Here is a 17,357-nt window from a genome sequence, read left to right as displayed (position 1 = left end):
CCAAAGGCCATGGGGACCACCACTTCCCCAGGGCCAAACTCTAAAATGGGAGGGGGCTGCGTGGACCCGAAAGAGAAAATGTAAAGTGGAGGCCCAAGTACTTAATATAATTGGGACTCCAAGTAAAACCTGAAGCAGAAAAGTCATGTTTAAAAGTAACCTTGGTGAGGAGGAGCTACGCCGTGAACCAAGATGGCCGCATAGGCTCCCGGCTCCGCCGACCTCCACCGGCGGCCCGTCAATCCTGTTGTCTATCCTCTACCCACGCCCTGGGCCTGGATGTATGAAGATTGCCTGATGCCAACTGTGCTTTCCCGGATTTTCTGTCCACTTCAGCGACGAAGTTATGTCGTGTTCCATTTTTGGCCTATTCCCGGGCTGCCGCCGGGACCTCGATTTTTGAAATACCCGAGAGGGACCTGATCAACACCGGCTGTGGGACCGCGATTGTGGCCGGTCTTCCAGATCTAAAAATTTTTTTCCACGATTGAGTCCCTCGTCCGCGTTGATGGGTGATGCCGGAGAAGAGACACTGTGCTGTGCTGTGATCCTCCTGCACCGTGACTGTGGGTTGTGTGCCTGACCCTCGTTTCCCGCCCCGGGGGCTGACGGGCTGCACCCACGGCCGGTGTGTGTGCTGAGTTTGCTGGTCTGGGGCGCCCATGTTGTTACTATCGCCAAATGTGTACCAGGAGCGCGGCGATGAGGGCTGGAGATTGTGTCCCCCTCCGTCCTCTGGACCCCGGGATGGAGGGGGTGGATGGCGCACATTCACTGAGATCCGTAATGGCGGCGATCTGTTCGCAATTTACCGACACATGTGTCTCCCTGGCGGCGAAACTGGATGATCTTTGCTCGAGACCGGCCACAGACGCTACAGCGCCTGCACAGAAATCTGCGGTCCAGTCGAGTGAATTGACCCGCCATCTCGAGGAGCCCGTGCGGCAGCCCGACTTTGTTTCTCTGAGAGTCGGCCTCATTTTTCCCTCATCCTCTACAGTACACGGTCTTCCCTCTACATCTCCTATCCGATGGTGTATCGTCGCTGGCTGTCCTGCACTTCCTTGTCGAGTCTCAGGGTCCGGTCTACGGGGCTCGCCATTTTCCTTTGTCTCGGCCCGTCTGCATGAGGGATGCCACCATTTTGTGACCGGACTTTGTTCCATCTTCGATGCCCTGATCTGCCACGGACGCTTTGGCTGCCTCTGGTCGGATGTGGCTTGGTCGTGATGTGCTCCGGAACGGATTCGCACTGGTCAGGGCTGAATTTGACTTTGAGGTTTATTCGCCCCTTGCCACTGCTTCGGACCATCCGAGGCGCTCCCTTTGTTTGCAACCGATATGCCTTTGGTAATGGATCCCCTTGTGAGACTTGCGGGTTGACTTCTGCTTCCCTGGGGTTGCTCTGTTTAGTTTTGCCGGGGCTGCACCTAATCTCTCACCGGGCTCGGGGTGGGGGGGGGGGGGTTTCATGGTGACTATCCTCCCCGTAATATTGCTGACTGTTTAGTATTGCTTGATGATGACTGTGCTGAGGGGGGTCGCCGCTGGTAGGGGGTGCCAGGTGTCTGGGGGCTTGTTTGTTTTTTCTCCTCCTCCGCTTCTTCTTATATTTTCCCTTCTGTGGGGCAGTTTCGGGGCGACAGGCACGCTGTTAGTGGGTTAGGCCGTAGCCATTACAGGGGTGCAGGGTGGCGGGTGTGGGGGGGGGTTTGTTATTTTAGTTTGTTTTGTTCTATGGTCCCTATCGCTCTTTTCTGTCTTTGGGAGGGTTCTTTCCTCTTTAGTAGGGTTGGCTGTCTCTTGGTCTCGCGCCTTTCTTTCTTTTTTCCGGCTTTTTGATGAGCCTCTGTTTTTCTATTCTTGGGGGGTAGGCTCTCTGGGGTGATTTTAGAAATGTGGATTATTGTACTATGGTTTATTGTCCAATATTGTCGCCATGACTGCCCAGATTGCATAGCTGCTTTTGTCATTGCCTATCTCCGATAGTATTTGGGGTAAAATCCCTTTCGTCTCCTTGGTGCTTCTATCCTTTGAGGTGTGATGTCCTTGTTGTTGCAGCCTCTACTTCTCTTCTAAACCTTTAAAATGAAAACCTCATATCCTGTTTGCAAGTCCCACAACCACTCCTTATATACTTCGATATATCCTGTTCACTGATTTGCTCTAGTTTCTCCTGTTTCATTGACTGTTTTTGAGGCCGGCCATGATGGTTGTGGGCCTGCGCATGTACCTCCTTCTTTATAAATAAAGGTTTTAAAAAAATTAAAAAAAAGTAACCTTGGTAAGGGGTAAAATTTCACATTTGTCTCTATTCAACTTGTAGCCAGATACTTGTGCAAAAGAATTAACTTCTTCTAAAAATACAGGAAGGGATGTGTCCGGTTGAGAGAGGAATAATAAGACATCGTCGGCGTATGCTGCCAACTTAATGTTAGACTCCTGAAATTTAAGCCAAGTATGTTATCATTTTGGCGAATTCTCAATAAAAAGGGTTCCAAAGCAAGATTAAACAAAAAAGGTCAAAGTGGGCATCCCTGCCACACCCCTCTATTAAGGAAGAAGTAAGAGGATACACCCCCATTTCCTAATTATAACATCTCAGTAACCTTTGTTTTTTCAGTGAATATATATATTTTTGCTAAGTAACATCAATCCAATCCAAGTTTGCTGAGATATGCTGGAATAAAACTATGCACATTATCTGAAAGAGGGGGAGACCAAACACTAGTGTTACGCAAACTTGAGTCACGAATGATATTAGCAATGGGCACAGAACATCCCTTTGGGCACAACTTGGATGCCGAACTACACGTACATCTGTGAAATTAGTATGAAATCACAAAATGCCTTGCTGATCCAAGAATCCTTCTGTATCTTGATTTATATATCTGCAATATTGTGAAATTATTCAATAAGAAAGGTCGCCATATTAGATCAAGTTTGTTCAATCTATATACGACTTTCTGACAAAAATATAATCTGTACATAGAGAAAGACTATCATTCAGTGAAATTCAAAATCCAATGTATCCCGTACTATGATCTAATTTTGAATGTACTATACAAAGTTTAAAATTGCAAATACCAGGTAAAATGTTGAACTGTGATAGTTATCTGAGAGGGTAGATCGCAATGTACATATCATGGAATTGGTGATGAAAAATGACCGAATTGTCTTGTAAATAATGTGAAATATGTACAGTCCAAGTGTACTTCACACCTAGTTTTGTCTATCAGCCTTTAACAATGGGAGGGGCTACAGTACTTAACTGGTCATCAGAACCAAAAGTTGCGTAAAAAACAACCACCCCCATAAATAGAATATCATACACTGTATATAGATTGTAAATATGTAAGTGCAATATATATATAATGCAATATTCTAACAAAAAGTACTTCACAGTAATGTTTGATTTGATTTGTAAAGCGTTAGTACAATGCACTTTTAAACCATCTATAAAATGGCGACAATTTCTGTTTCTTAAAGTTAATACAAGGTTGACAGTCTACACTTTTAATAAAAATGGAAAAGGGGACTTAATTTTTGTACTGCACATTGCACTTTATAAAGGGTCTAGACATCAAGGGCTCTATGGTCCAGTGGAAGGCTTGTAGTAGCCGAAACGCGTAGGCCGTCCTAATCGTTGCACGGTCTTTTGCACATCGTGTGTAAATGAATATTTTTGTTTAAAAATCTACCTGTTGGGGGAGGAGCCAAGATGGCAGACGGAACGGATGGGTGAGATCCCGGCTCCGCAAGCCGTCTCCTTTTAAATCGAAATCCTGATATTTATCCTCGATTACACCGTGTTGAAACGGAGCCATGAACGCGCTGGTGTTTATCGCGTTCTTCTGAGGTCTCCGCCGGCTGTTTTGGTCGAGACTTCGCAGCGTTTGCCGACCTCCGACGCTGCCCCTGAAATCTACCCCGAGAGCCACCGCTGGACGCTGCTGGGTGTACTCGGCAGGACGAGCTGGGACAGTGCCGATGCTTGCGGGAGAATGGCCGATCGCGGAGGTGGGTGGAATTGACCCTATTCATCGTGTCGAGACTCCCTTTACGACGGAGTGTGTACCTGCGAGGCTGGAGCCGTACATGCGACACTTCCTTTGTTATGCGACCTGAACTCTGAGCGAACTCCATCTTGGAGCGCCTTCTCTGCCGTGGACCACCCACAACAACGGTAAGCGAGGGGGCTCTCACCCTGCGCAGCCCCCGGACTGTGAGCCGCGTTTCCGTCATTGCCTTTAACTGCTGTTTCTCTCTGCAATGGAGTCGCCCCCTCCCTCCATCGTGGGCTAACTGAAGGGGTGATAATGGCGCCTACATGTCATAATGAAGAAGTGACTGCTCCTCTATCCCCAGTACTTGCTGCCCTACCTATCCTTGAACTGGAGGCTGTTCCGAGGGCATCGATGCGCGGAGTTGACCGGCCAATATTGCGGAGGGACCTGACTTGTGGCGACATCCTGGTAGCCCTTGCAGACCTAAGGGCGGCATGGCAGCGAAACGCCCGAGAGCTGGGACGGAAGATTGAGGGAGCTGCGTCTACCATGGAGCGACTGTGGCGGGCTGGTCCCCTATTGACTCTCATTACTCCTGATGAGGATACACTGTTGCAACGTGAGAGTACGGAGGAACGAAATGTCCCTGGCTACAGTGTTGAGTGTTCCCTTATTGATGAGGCTACAGTTGCAGGTTCTCCCTCCACTCCGAAAACTGAGACTTTGCCTACACAAGTGCTGCCATGGCCTTTTTTACATTGTTGGAGTGTTTGTCATTCTGCGATAAAAGGGGCGTTTGTCAATTTCTACACTGAACTGGTTGGTGACGGGGGACACTCATTTCCTCTTCCTCCGCTTCTTCTATGTCAAGAGCGGCCATCTTGCTCCTTTGTCCTGCCTGAAGTGCGCTCGCAGCGGTGGCCATACTTGGAGAGATTTCGACGCTCAGGCCAGGGCTGATGTTGTTTCACTCGTTGATTTTGACTGATCGGCTGGCTGTGACCCGGACTGAAACGCTTGTTGCTATATTGGTTGCGCTGTATGTGCTGCTCTCCCCCATTTACGATTGCAGCTGCTACTATTTGCTATGCTTCTTTTCCACTTCAGGTTGCAAATGCTGTGTCTGAACTTTTTGTTCCTCTTAACGGGGTGAATGTTTTTGCGGGCTGGGGGTCCGGGGGTAAATGTTACTGTTGATGGTCACGAGGTTTGTGTCTGATTGGCTGGCGGAGACCCGGATTGGAACGCTGTTTTGGTATACACAGGGGCTCCATCTGTGATATTTCTCTTCACTTGCGGTTGCAATGTTTGTATTCTCTTTTACCTTGTGGATGTGATGGAGGCTTTGTGCGGGGAGTGGAGCTCGGGATTCGTGATTGTGGCCCTCCTCCGGGGTTAGGGGTTTCTTGGGAGTTTTAGATTAGACTACTCTTTTCTTGCTCCCTATATCTTATGTGATATGATATTTCTCTTTTTCTTTCTCTTACTTTATAATAATATATTTCGGGTTTATTGGGCGACAGACACACTGCTGGGGGGGGGGGGTAGGCCATAGCCTTTGCATGCATGTAGGGTGGGGGTTGGGGGATGGGTTTTTAGTTCCTTTTCTGTTACTATGGTGCCTTGTTTTTTCTTCTTTATTTTACTTTCTCTTTCTTTCCCACCTTGGGTCCGTGTTGATGTTGCTGGTGGGCGGGTGGCGGTAGATAATTGCTAGGATCTTGGTTCTGATACCCTTGCTGCACACTTTATGGGCCGCCATTCCGCCTGGGAGGTTTTGACGTTTGGGTTGCTGGGTGGTGTGTGACTCGGTCGCTACTGTTATAACACGCCTACATGGACCTTGCTTTTTTATTTTATAGTTTCTATTTTCAATTAAAATGGAACAGTCTGGACTTTAATAGCTGCTATGAAAAACTTTTAAAATTAACCTTCATTGCTCCTCAGGCGTGATAGCACGTGCTTTCCAGTGTAACTGCTGAATGCTTACTTATTGATATCGATGTGCTATTGTGTCACCGTATGCATGCACTTGTGCTTAAACAGTATTCGTGGCCGGCCTGAGGGTTGTGGGCCCGTATTTGTACTTTTGTGAGATGCACTAATAAAGGTTTTCAAAAAAAAAAAAAAAAATCTACCTGTTGCTGTGCCGTGACTTCAATCGCCAGGAGCGAGGTGAGAAGAATCCAAGAAATATATATATATATATATATATATATATATATATATATATATATATATATATATATATATATATATATATATATATATATATATATATATATATATATATATATATATATATATATATATATATGTATACGATAGCCAGCAGGTAGTTATGGTTGGGACCAACGGTTTTCACAGTGGAAGCACTTTTGTATACACATACACACACACACACATCGAAATATACATATCTATATCTATATCTATATCTATATATATATATATATATATATATATATATATATATATATATATATATATATATATATATATATAAATAAATAAATGTATGAACACACACACACACACATATATATATATATGCACACATATACTTTAAAATACATTTAAATAAATGAATAATTATAAAATAAACATGTAAATAAATATTTTTCATTAAAAAGTAGGATAAATACTAACAATAAATAACTAATTTTAAGAACATAAAATACACTTTATTAAAACTCGCGTTCTTAAATAGGTAATGAAAGTGAATGCAAATATACAATTATGATAAAAATGTACTGTAAAATAAAATCAAAAAAATATATTAAAAAGAAAAAGAACAAAGCAACAAAAATTTAAATAAAACATAACGAACATTCAAAAATATTGCTGTAAAAAAAACACAACTTTCTATAAAATAGATATCTTGACAACAAAAAAGGAAAAAATTGTTTACAGTCTAAATCCAAAGAAATAAACATTAAACAATGACAAATAAATATTAAAAAAATTAAACCCCATTAACATAAAAACTAAACCAAAAACATAAATAAAACGTTAACATTTCAAATTCAACCAATAAATGCTTAAAAATGCTAAATATGAAGGAATAAAATGTATTCCCTCTTCAACTTAAAAAGCAATAGGGAAATTGATCCACTTGATATCTTTAAAATGTACAAGTCCCATTCCTACCTAAGCTATAGAAGGGACTTTAGTGGGGTAAGATCACTTTTCCCACACCAATCAACCTGACATCCTTGGCGTGGTATTCGCCCAAACATTTTGCTTTCACTTCCTGATTTTTGCTGAATCCGTTTTATTGGAATTAGGACTCTCTACACTTTTAGCCCTGCTAACCCGGCTAAAGTGCTTGTGCGCTCTTCCTAAAACATGCACAAACTGGACTACACCTAATTGGCACATTTAATTTACTAAACTCCCTGGTAGTACCTAAGACAGGAAAATTAAATGCAGCATCACTCATCACTTATTGTGCAACCCTCGGAAGAAGCCCTGTAAAACAAGTTTCAGGCCTGCCCTTGCAACCTGTAGTACAGTTTTAAACTGCCACTTCAACCTGGGAAAATGACACTTTGACTAAGCCTTCCTTTTTAATTCTGATAAATCACCCCTAAGGCAGGCCCTGAAAGCTTATAGGGCTGGGTGCATGGTATTCAATAAGTTGGACGTGTTGTTTTGTTTTACATGTCCTGTCAGTGTAAAACTCCTAAAGTCATTTTTCACAGTTGTAAGGCCTAGCTCTCTAATTGACTAACACTGGGTTACCTTATTACATTTAATAATTATTAAATTACGATTGGGAACAGATTGAAATATACTGTTTAAACTCAAATGAATTGTGATTTAAACTCCTCTTTAATGGTGAAGTCGTAATTTAAGTTACAATTTTTAAAATGCCACTTGTAGAAAGTTGACATTTTCTTGTACCAACTAACTGCACCTTTTTGTACCAGTGTCTTGTGTCACATGACTATAAATGACCTGCTATTGGGGATTGTGAATTCCTTCCAGAGACAAAGGAAACCTATGCATGAGGGATGAAGTTGTTCCTGACAGTATAGCTGGGGGGAAATTGCCCTCTACTGTGATTACATTTCAAAGGGCTCTGTCTGTAGCACACACAAAGGAACCTGACACCAGGCATGCCCAGCCTTTTGTCACCTCAGACAGGTTGGACTGGGACTAGAGGAAAGGAAAGAACTGGCCAGAACCCGTTTTAGGATTTGGTAAGGAAATTCCTCCACCCAAAGCCTGATAGAGGAATAAAGAGAGGATCTTCAGAACCACTCATCAGAACACTCCTGCACCTGTGGAAGATTCAGAAGAAGTACTGCCCTGCTGATAGGACTATCTTGCTGTCTGAAAGAAGGATAAGTGGGAATTCTTGCCTTGATCCCAGGCCACCCAGAGTGACTCCAAGGGTCAGTTGGCTCACCCCCTATGTGAGCTACAGGGACCCACATTTCCAGAGGTCTCTCTGAACTACCCGGCTAACCAGTACAAACTGGACATGCCTGAACCCTGCTGCAGTCCTCTTTTGGAGTGAGTCCTAAACCCCAGACGCGCCTTCCAGGTCCTGGGCCCTTAACTGGCATCAGAGAGCAGTCTCCTCAGCCTAATTGAAGGTTCCATCAGATCTGTCGCAAAGTGACGCAAAGCCCTGCAAAGCCACGCAGCTCCGAATTGAAGGCATCACAGCTGATGCGAAGCAATGTGAAGTCCTACAAAATCGTCCCAAACTACTGAAAGCTTCACTGGAACTGACACCGAGCACTGTGAAGCAACACAAAACTTCACCAGATAAAAAGCTTTATCGGAACAGATACCGTGAAATGCAAAGACCACTAAAGCCTTATTGCATGGCTGAAAGCATAATCAGAATGAATCTCGAGTGATGCAAAGCCCCATAAAGACTTGCTGCACAGCTGAAAGTCTCATTGAAACTAATGCAGAGCTCTGCAAAGTCCCTGAAAGCAAAGCCATGCAGACCTCACATCAAGGACATAAGGTACAACTTTTAGCGGGCTGAACTTGTACCCGGCCTGCGCTCCATCATGGTTGACTGAAACTTGTGACTTTGTCCCTATCCAGCGCAACCAGATACCCACAGTTGGTGCTTTGCACCATTTGCAGCTATTTCTACTTAAAAATGTGACAATAAATATCTTCAGTTCTACTGATTGGATTTGGTTTGATTTGGTGTCATTTATTTTTATTAAAATGTATTCCACTTTTGTAAATTGGGTTGGGTCTTCTTTGGGTTCTGTTTTTACTTTATTACTGTTTGTGTGCTGCATTAATATTTTACAAGTAGCCTCTAAAGATTGCTTTTGTGCTGAGCTACAACAGGGTTAATCACATGTTAATTTATTGACTTTTGTGGTTCACCCTGATAATTTGAGTATGGCTTCCACCCCTCTCAACTAATAACCCAATATATTACACTAGTCAACACTAAGGATAGTGTTGGACTTTCAGGGTGGGCTGGGTCAGGCTTAATATTCCCACTCCAATCAAAAGCAACACTGATACATTTTTTTAAACTTTGAACAAGTTAGATTTACTATTTTCACTCCAACCTAAGCAACAGTAGGGAATGAGTTGAACTTTGCAGTGGTCAGATTTACTATTCTCGCTCCAACCTAAGAAACAGTACTGAAAGCATGGGACTTTGGATTATTGATATTTTCTATTTCCACTCCAACCTAACCAAAAGCGTTGGATATTCGAGGGATCAGATCTAGTATTCCCACTGCAACCATTTCCCACAACAGAGATAATGGCTTTAATATTACTGATTTATCTGTATCCTAGACCAATCTTGATGATTACTTTGATACTCATATTCCCTTTGACGTATTGCTATTATAATGCAAAGTATGGTTTTCTTGTCCATTTTTCAAATTTCTTTGAAATACTGTATTTTTAAAAACTCTTGCAAGGCAGGTGCATTGTGCACACTTTAGGTGAAATTGTGGAACCGTACTTCTCTTAAACAGAAGATGTTCCTCATTTATACCACCTTAAAATCATTATCAACTAGCTTATTTCTAAAAGGTATCCACTGTGAATGTCCAAACCATTAAACATAGGTCATTGTTCAGTGTATCAACAAAGCATTTTACAAGGGACATACAAAGATGTCTGAATGTAGTAGTGCTAGAGAGATGACTGTGTTGTGCAGCACGCTCATTACTGGGTTTCTGATAACTACAGGGTTTCAATCAATCATCTGTGTAAATTTAAACTTGTCATAATCCAAGATTCCATGGTCTTAATTTGAAAATAAACTTTCATTTAATCAATATTACAATGAATTGGGGTTGTGGCTTCTGTACAGTTAGATGGCTGGTCTTCATATACCACTGTGTGCATCTTCTCCCCTTAGCCATCTCAGGCGTCGTTCACATTGACAAACTTTGTGTTTCACTTAGTGGAGATTTATCTGAGGAGTTTGTCTGTGTTGCTAATGTATGTGCGCCTAAAATAATGTGACACAGCGCTCGATTCTGGATATATATTCTACGGAGGCTTGTGAATTAACAGACTTCTCCGTGGTGGATGAGCTGAAATTTGTCAGCGAAGACCGGAGATACTCCCTGCGCCTCCGCAACCCTCAACAACAAAAGCAAAGCAGAGCAGCAGCCAAAAACGCCGCAACAGGAGGCGCAATTCCAAAGCGAGGCGCGGCAAGGGGCAATTCCCGGAGGAACTGGACCAAACCCTAATGAGGCAACACAACACAGTGATCAATTTAACAGACTTCGTCTTGTCTAAAGCGGAGGAACAACTGCTATAGCTAGGCCTTTCATTTTGCCCTAAGACTAATTTTTCTTACACTCAGGCGCGCATAGATGTTTTTAAATTCATCAGGAAGATCAAGCTGATGAAGTATTTTCAACTACATCCTAAACCTGATGTGTCGGCAAACATCAATACCAGCATAACATCAGATTCCACCAACACCTCTCTGCAAGTGAGAAATCTTGAAGGCCTTCAGACTCTTTTGTCCTTGGAAAATAATGACAACGATGAGGAAACAATAAACACAGAAAGGTAGGAGGAGGGCCTGAGGGATTTTAAAGACCAAGACACATTCCCTAGCTACATGTGAAAAAACAAAAGTGTCAGAGGGTCTAGTTAATCCTATGTGTGGGTCATTAAACTAATAGAACCGTGTCAGATCATCTAACCAAAACCAAAAAGGCGAATTGTTGGATACCAGTGATCACTTACAGGTTATCCATCAGTAACCGCACGGAACCGCCCTTCATTATTTGGCATTCCTGTTGTCCACAATCATTGGTGCGTCACTGGCTCAGACTGGGGGAGGTCAGATGGTATAACCTCCAGAGAGTCAAGTGGCGACCAAATAGTGGTAGAGTGTCACAAACTACCCATCAATTCGTTTGGTGGGTGACTGATTTGCAGTGCTGTGAAAACGGGTGTGTGAAAGGGGTGAGTGAATATATAAAATTGGGTGAGTGAGCAAAAATAAGAAAACTTTATTAGGTCATATGCTCGCTCCGCCAACATTAAAAAGCAGCATAGGTAGTTTTAGCAAATATCTACCCTGGTATTAAATTGGTCAACATGTTTCAGCAAATTTCTAGGGACTAACGAGTCCATTGCTTTCATCAGGACCGGAAATTATATAGATGCTACTGCAAAAAGTGAGGTGAAGTGAAAAAAATAAAATTAAACGTGACTTAATACTGAGATTTCTTATAACATGAAAAAAGATCACCTGATGTATGAGGTGTATCCTTTGGTTTGTAGAAAGTATTGTCGTCACTGTGAGGGAAAGATAAAAGGACACAGACTCAACATAGACAATGACCACTTACATAGGAATCAAGCATCATGGTATATTTCACATTGAGCTAATGAGCACGTGTGAGAATCACCCATTGATCTCATCGATATTATAATTAGTAACATACGAATATATCGTTCTAATGCTCCTTCTTACCATGATAGTAGGAGTAGAAGGCTCCACCCCGGCTGGCAACAGCTCAGGGAACGAGTGAAGCACCGCACTGAATATAGGAGGCAAAAAACAAACATACTAGTCTGTTAGTGCCTATCGGTCTTACGTGAATATATGAACATATGGCAGGTATCCAAAAGTGATGAAGGAGGTTTCTTTATAGCATAGTATCGATTGACCATCTTAGCCAGTAGAGGAGAGCTAAACTGGTCAAAGGTATGTTAGTAGAGAGCGGCTTTACTCTCGAAAGGAAAAGCAACGTCTATGATGTTACATGGCGCTTTAGACTACATAGGAACAAGTATAAGTCTATTGAGTGTAATCCTGAGTACTAGCGTGTGGCATTCGCTTTCAGAAAAAGAGCGCCAGCATTCAACTGAGTTCTTAAAAGAGGAGAGGCACCTAGACCCTCGTGCGCAGCTTACCTCTCCGTCGGTACTTCGTTACCTCCGTCTGAGTCGGTTGGGGAGGTACCGGAGCCGGCTCTTTTAAGAACTCAGTTGAATGCTGGCGCTCTTTTTCTGAAAGCGAATGCCACACGCTAGTACTCAGGATTACACTCGATAGACTTATACTTGTTCCTATGTAGTCTAAAGCGCCATGTAACATCATAGACGTTGCTTTTCCTTTCGAGAGTAAAGCCGCTCTCTACTAACATACCTTTGACCAGTTTAGCTCTCCTCTACTGGCTAAGATGGTCAATCGATACTATGCTATAAAGAAACCTCCTTCATTACTTTTGGATACCTGCCATATGTTCATATATTCACGTAAGACCAATAGGCACTAACAGACTAGTATGTTTGGTTTTTGCCTCCTATATTCAGTGCGGTGCTTCACTCGTTCCCTGAGCTGTTGCCAGGCGGGGTGGAGCCTTCTACTCCTACTATCATGGTAAGAAGGAGCTACAGAACGATATATTCGTATGTTACTAATTATAATATCGATGAGATCAATGGGTGATTCTCACACGTGCTCATTAGCTCAATGTGTAATATACCATGATGCTTGATTCCTATGTAAGTGGTCATTGTCTATGGTGAGTCTGTGTCCTTTTATCTTTCCCTCACAGTGACGACAATACTTTCTACAAACCAAAGGATACACCTCATACATCAGGTGATCTTTTTTCATGTTGTAAGAAATCTCAGTATTAAGTCACGTTTAATTTTATTTTTTTCACTTCACCTCACTTTTTGCAGTAGCATCTATATAATTTCCGGTCCTGATGAAAGCAATGGACTCGTTAGTCCCTAGAAATTTGCTGAAACATATTGACCAATTTAATACCAGGGTAGATATTTGCTAAAACTACCTATGCTGCTTTTTAATGTTGGCGGAGCGAGCATATGACCTAATAAAGTTTTCTTATTTTTGCTCACTCACCCAATTTTATATATTCACTCACCCCTTTCACACACCCGTTTTCACAGCACTGCAAATCAGTCACCCACCAAACGAATTGATGGGTAGTTTGTGACACTCTACCACTATTTGGTCGCCGCTTGACTCTCTGGAGGTTATACCATCTGACCTCCCCCAGTCTGAGCCAGTGGCGCACCAATGATTGTGGACAACAGGAATGCCAAATGATGAAGGGCGGTTCCGTGTGGTGACTGAAGGATAACCTGTAAGTGATCACTGGTATCCAACAATTCGCCTTTTTGGTTTTCGTTAGATGATCTGACACGGTTCTATTAGTTTAATGACCCACACATAGGATTAACTAAACGATGACGAAACACCTACAGTATGTCAAGTGATCCCTGTTAACAAACCAGCTCCTAGTCCATTCCGAAGTAAATCAACTTTTCTACCTCTCATGCCGAAGGACGCGGTTGACGTCTTTAGTGACCAAGTTATATCAGAACTAAAACAGCTGAACATAACTACTTTGGGAAAAAAGAAACAATACAACCATAAACACGAACAATACTGGCAATTGATGAAGAAAATTCAAAGTGATCAATCAATAATTGTTAAAAACGCTGACAAGGGCGGTAACACAGTGCTATGGGCAAAAGTGGATTACATCAAAGAAGCCCAAAGACAATTGGATGATCCTTCGTGTTGTACCAAGACGACCAAGTTTGCCATGTTAAAGAGTAACGAAATCACTAGAAAAAAGATCAATCAGTGGCAAAGACAAAGCCTCATCACTAAAGAAGAGGCCAAATTTCTCAGCGTTTCACACCCGATCACTCCTGTTTTTTACCTTCTTCCCAAAGTGCACAAACGTATCACCCCTGTTCCTGGTCGTCCTATTATTTCGGCATGTGGTAGTATGAATGAAAATCTCTCTAAGTATATTGATTATTTTCTCCAACCTCATATGATTTCACTCCCTTCCTATCTCAAAGACACTACAGACTTTTTGGTTAAAATCAAACATGTTAATTAGTGTCCTGAATTCTGTTTTTTGGTGATGGACATTGAATCATTATATACTAGCATTAACCATGTGGAAGGTTTGGAGGCAGCCAAATATTATTTAGATTCCCGCAATGCCATTCTGCGTATTCATAACATCATGCTAATTGAAATGATGAACATCTGCTTGACGAACAACTATTTCCAATTCGAGAATGAATTTTTCCATCAAGAAAGAGGCGTTGCCATGGGTTCATGCTTCTCCCCCAGCTATTCATGTTTACATGTTGGATGGTGGGAGGAGCACGTGCTGGGCAAAACCCATTGCCAATGGCTTCCACATCTCGTCCATTATTGGCGCTTCATCAACGATATTTGTATTATTTGGAAAGGAACGCAAGCGGAGGCCCAACAATTTCTTAATGAAATCAATATTAACAATCGTTTTCTGAAATTTACTGCCACCATTTCAACAGACTCGGCTGAGTTTCTGGATGTTCAGATTTACATCAAACCGGGTAAGCTCCACACCAAACTCCACAGAAAAACAACGGCAGGCAATGCAATCTTGCATGCCCGCAACGCTCATCCTATTCACACAATTAACAGTATACCCTTCAGCGAGTTTGTCCGAATTAAGAGGATTTGTAGTGATTCAGTTACAACAGATCAATGCCTTAAAGAATCCACTTTAAGATTTCAAGAGCGTGGTTACAGTATAGATCCTCTGCAACGCGCCCTCTCGAAAGTATCTGTACTTTCGAGGGATGATTTATTGACTCCCAAACCAATGACCATAACTGAGGAAAATGACACTAAGGTAGTACGTCTCATCACCACCTTCTGCTCTCAACAATGCAAACTGAGGCGTATTATTAACTCAGAATGGCCTATCATTTTGACGGATGTCATTCTGGGTCCTATTCTATCTAATAAACGGGCCATCACTTTTAGGAGAGCTCCCTCCATGAAGGATGCTCTAGACCATGCCCAACCAGAATTGACACGTAAACGTACCTGGCTGGCGAAAACTGGCTTTTTCAAATGCACGTCCTGTCGTGCGTGTACATTTGCAGTTAATGGGACCCACTACAAGTCAGCATTCAATGATAAATCCATTCCAATTTCTGAATATCTAACTTGTAGAAGTGACTATGTCATTTACCAACTCAAGTGTACTTGCAATCTTTCTTACATTGGCAGCACTAAGCTACCGGCCTATCAACGTATTTTACAACATATACGGGCGATTGTAAACTCAGACAGCAACTAACCGGTGGCTCGCCACTTTAAGGCTGTTCATAACAAAAGATTGAAAGATTTGCGATACACGCTTTTAGGGTCTGTCTCAAACCCCGGACGGGGGGAGATAGGGGGAAACTCTTAAGACAGAAGGAGACCTACTTCATCCTTCTACTCGATTCTAAGGCACCTAATGGCCTAAATGTCACTGATGAATTACATAATTTTCTGTAAAACTGATCTGTATTAACATCTTTGAATTTCTGAGAAGGATTACTCATAGTAAACAAGTAACTCATGAGTAGAAAAGTCATGAATTTGATTGTTGTATATTACGAACGTTGATGATTTTCTATTACTGTGCTTCAGCCTCAACCGTTAAGTATAATTTATTGTTTAGATTTTTAGTTTTTTCACTTGAATTACTAAGAGCACTTTTCTATTATTCAGTTGACAATCTGTGAATCATGTTTGATATTGTCTGCAGTATATTACTCTGAGGTAGACACAACTTGATTATAACTGGGTTGAAATTTTTATCATCTTTTTGTTGGTAATTCCTGAATGAATTTAAACATTTTGTAAAAATGATTTCTTTTGATCACAGTGGATTGATCTTTTGGTGGGAATTTCAACATATTAATTCTTAACATTGTATTTCAACCGCATGTTTAGATACTTATGCACTATGCATGGATTTGTCTAGTTGTCTTTGTGTGACCCTTAATTTGTGGGGTTTTACTTATTTTTGGCCCAAACAAAGTGAATAATTGATCAACATCTTGACTCAAGCACTATGCTTTAATTGGTTGGGTTTTTCATTAATCGCTTACAATATCTGTATATACATGTGGTATTTGAAACATGCAATTTATACCATGTCAATTGATGTCATTATGCACTTTATCTTATTTTTAAGGGTGATTGAGCTTGCTTTACACTATTTATTGTTTCATTTGCTGTGGGCGCGTCATGTGACCAAGCTCCTCTGAGGGAGCGAAACGCGTCAGGGAGAGCATCAGCTCTACACTTTTTTGTTTCAATAAAATATTCCACTTCACTTTGTAATAGAGGGTGTGATGGCGTCCTAGCTTTCCGCTAACTGACTTGGCAGAGAAGAGGTCAGCGCCTGTTGCAATGCCGCTTCGCAAGCGGTCAGGAGTGCTGTTGATATATATATATATATATATATATATATATATATATATATATATATATATATATATATATATATATATATATATATATATATATATATATATATATATATATATACCATGTTTGTTACAACTTCTGTACAATGATGCAACTCTAAAAGACAATACACTTTTCAGAAGCATCACTTGGTATTAACTATGGCCAGAAAAGATGGCTACAATTTAAACTTAGGAAAATACCTGCAATAATTATGTTTGCCGATGCCATGCTCCTCCATCCCAGGCCTATGTGCACTGAAAAATTCTTGTATGAGCCGGTGTGAGTCCCATGGAAGGCAGGTTTGGTTTTTCTCAGTCCAGCTGACCTTGCCTCTATACCGAGAACCATTTCCTTCGAGACACTGATTAGACCCTGAAATACAGGAAGCCATTTTCTTCATTTCACAAGCAGTATGCATTGTAGGCAATGGACACTTAAGCAACTCTCATTAATCTTGCCTGGAGGTGATCTTTGTAAAGCAGATCATAATACTCAGGAATAGCCTGCTACTAAAGCTGAACAGTTTCATATTTTTTGGTCTGTAGAATGAATAATTCCTTTTGAAAACTTCC

General features: G+C 41.8%; 1 protein-coding gene across 1 annotated transcript in view; it reads right to left on the bottom strand.

Moving 5' to 3' along the window:
- Positions 1–17,357, bottom strand: part of HABP2 (hyaluronan binding protein 2) — a 335,748-nt gene that overhangs the window by 65,349 nt on the left and 253,042 nt on the right. Inside the window, exon 8 of the mRNA XM_086922842.1 lies at positions 16,986–17,157. Within this exon, the coding sequence (XP_086778968.1) occupies positions 16,986–17,157 (172 nt within the window). The remainder of the gene's footprint in view (positions 1–16,985; positions 17,158–17,357) is intronic.

This window comes from Lissotriton vulgaris, chromosome 5 (genome assembly GCF_964263255.1).
Source record: "Lissotriton vulgaris chromosome 5, aLisVul1.2, whole genome shotgun sequence".
NCBI classification, from domain to species: domain Eukaryota; kingdom Metazoa; phylum Chordata; class Amphibia; order Caudata; family Salamandridae; genus Lissotriton; species Lissotriton vulgaris.
The sequence above is the reverse complement of the archived record's forward strand: the minus strand, read 5'-3'. Positions and strand labels throughout refer to the sequence as shown.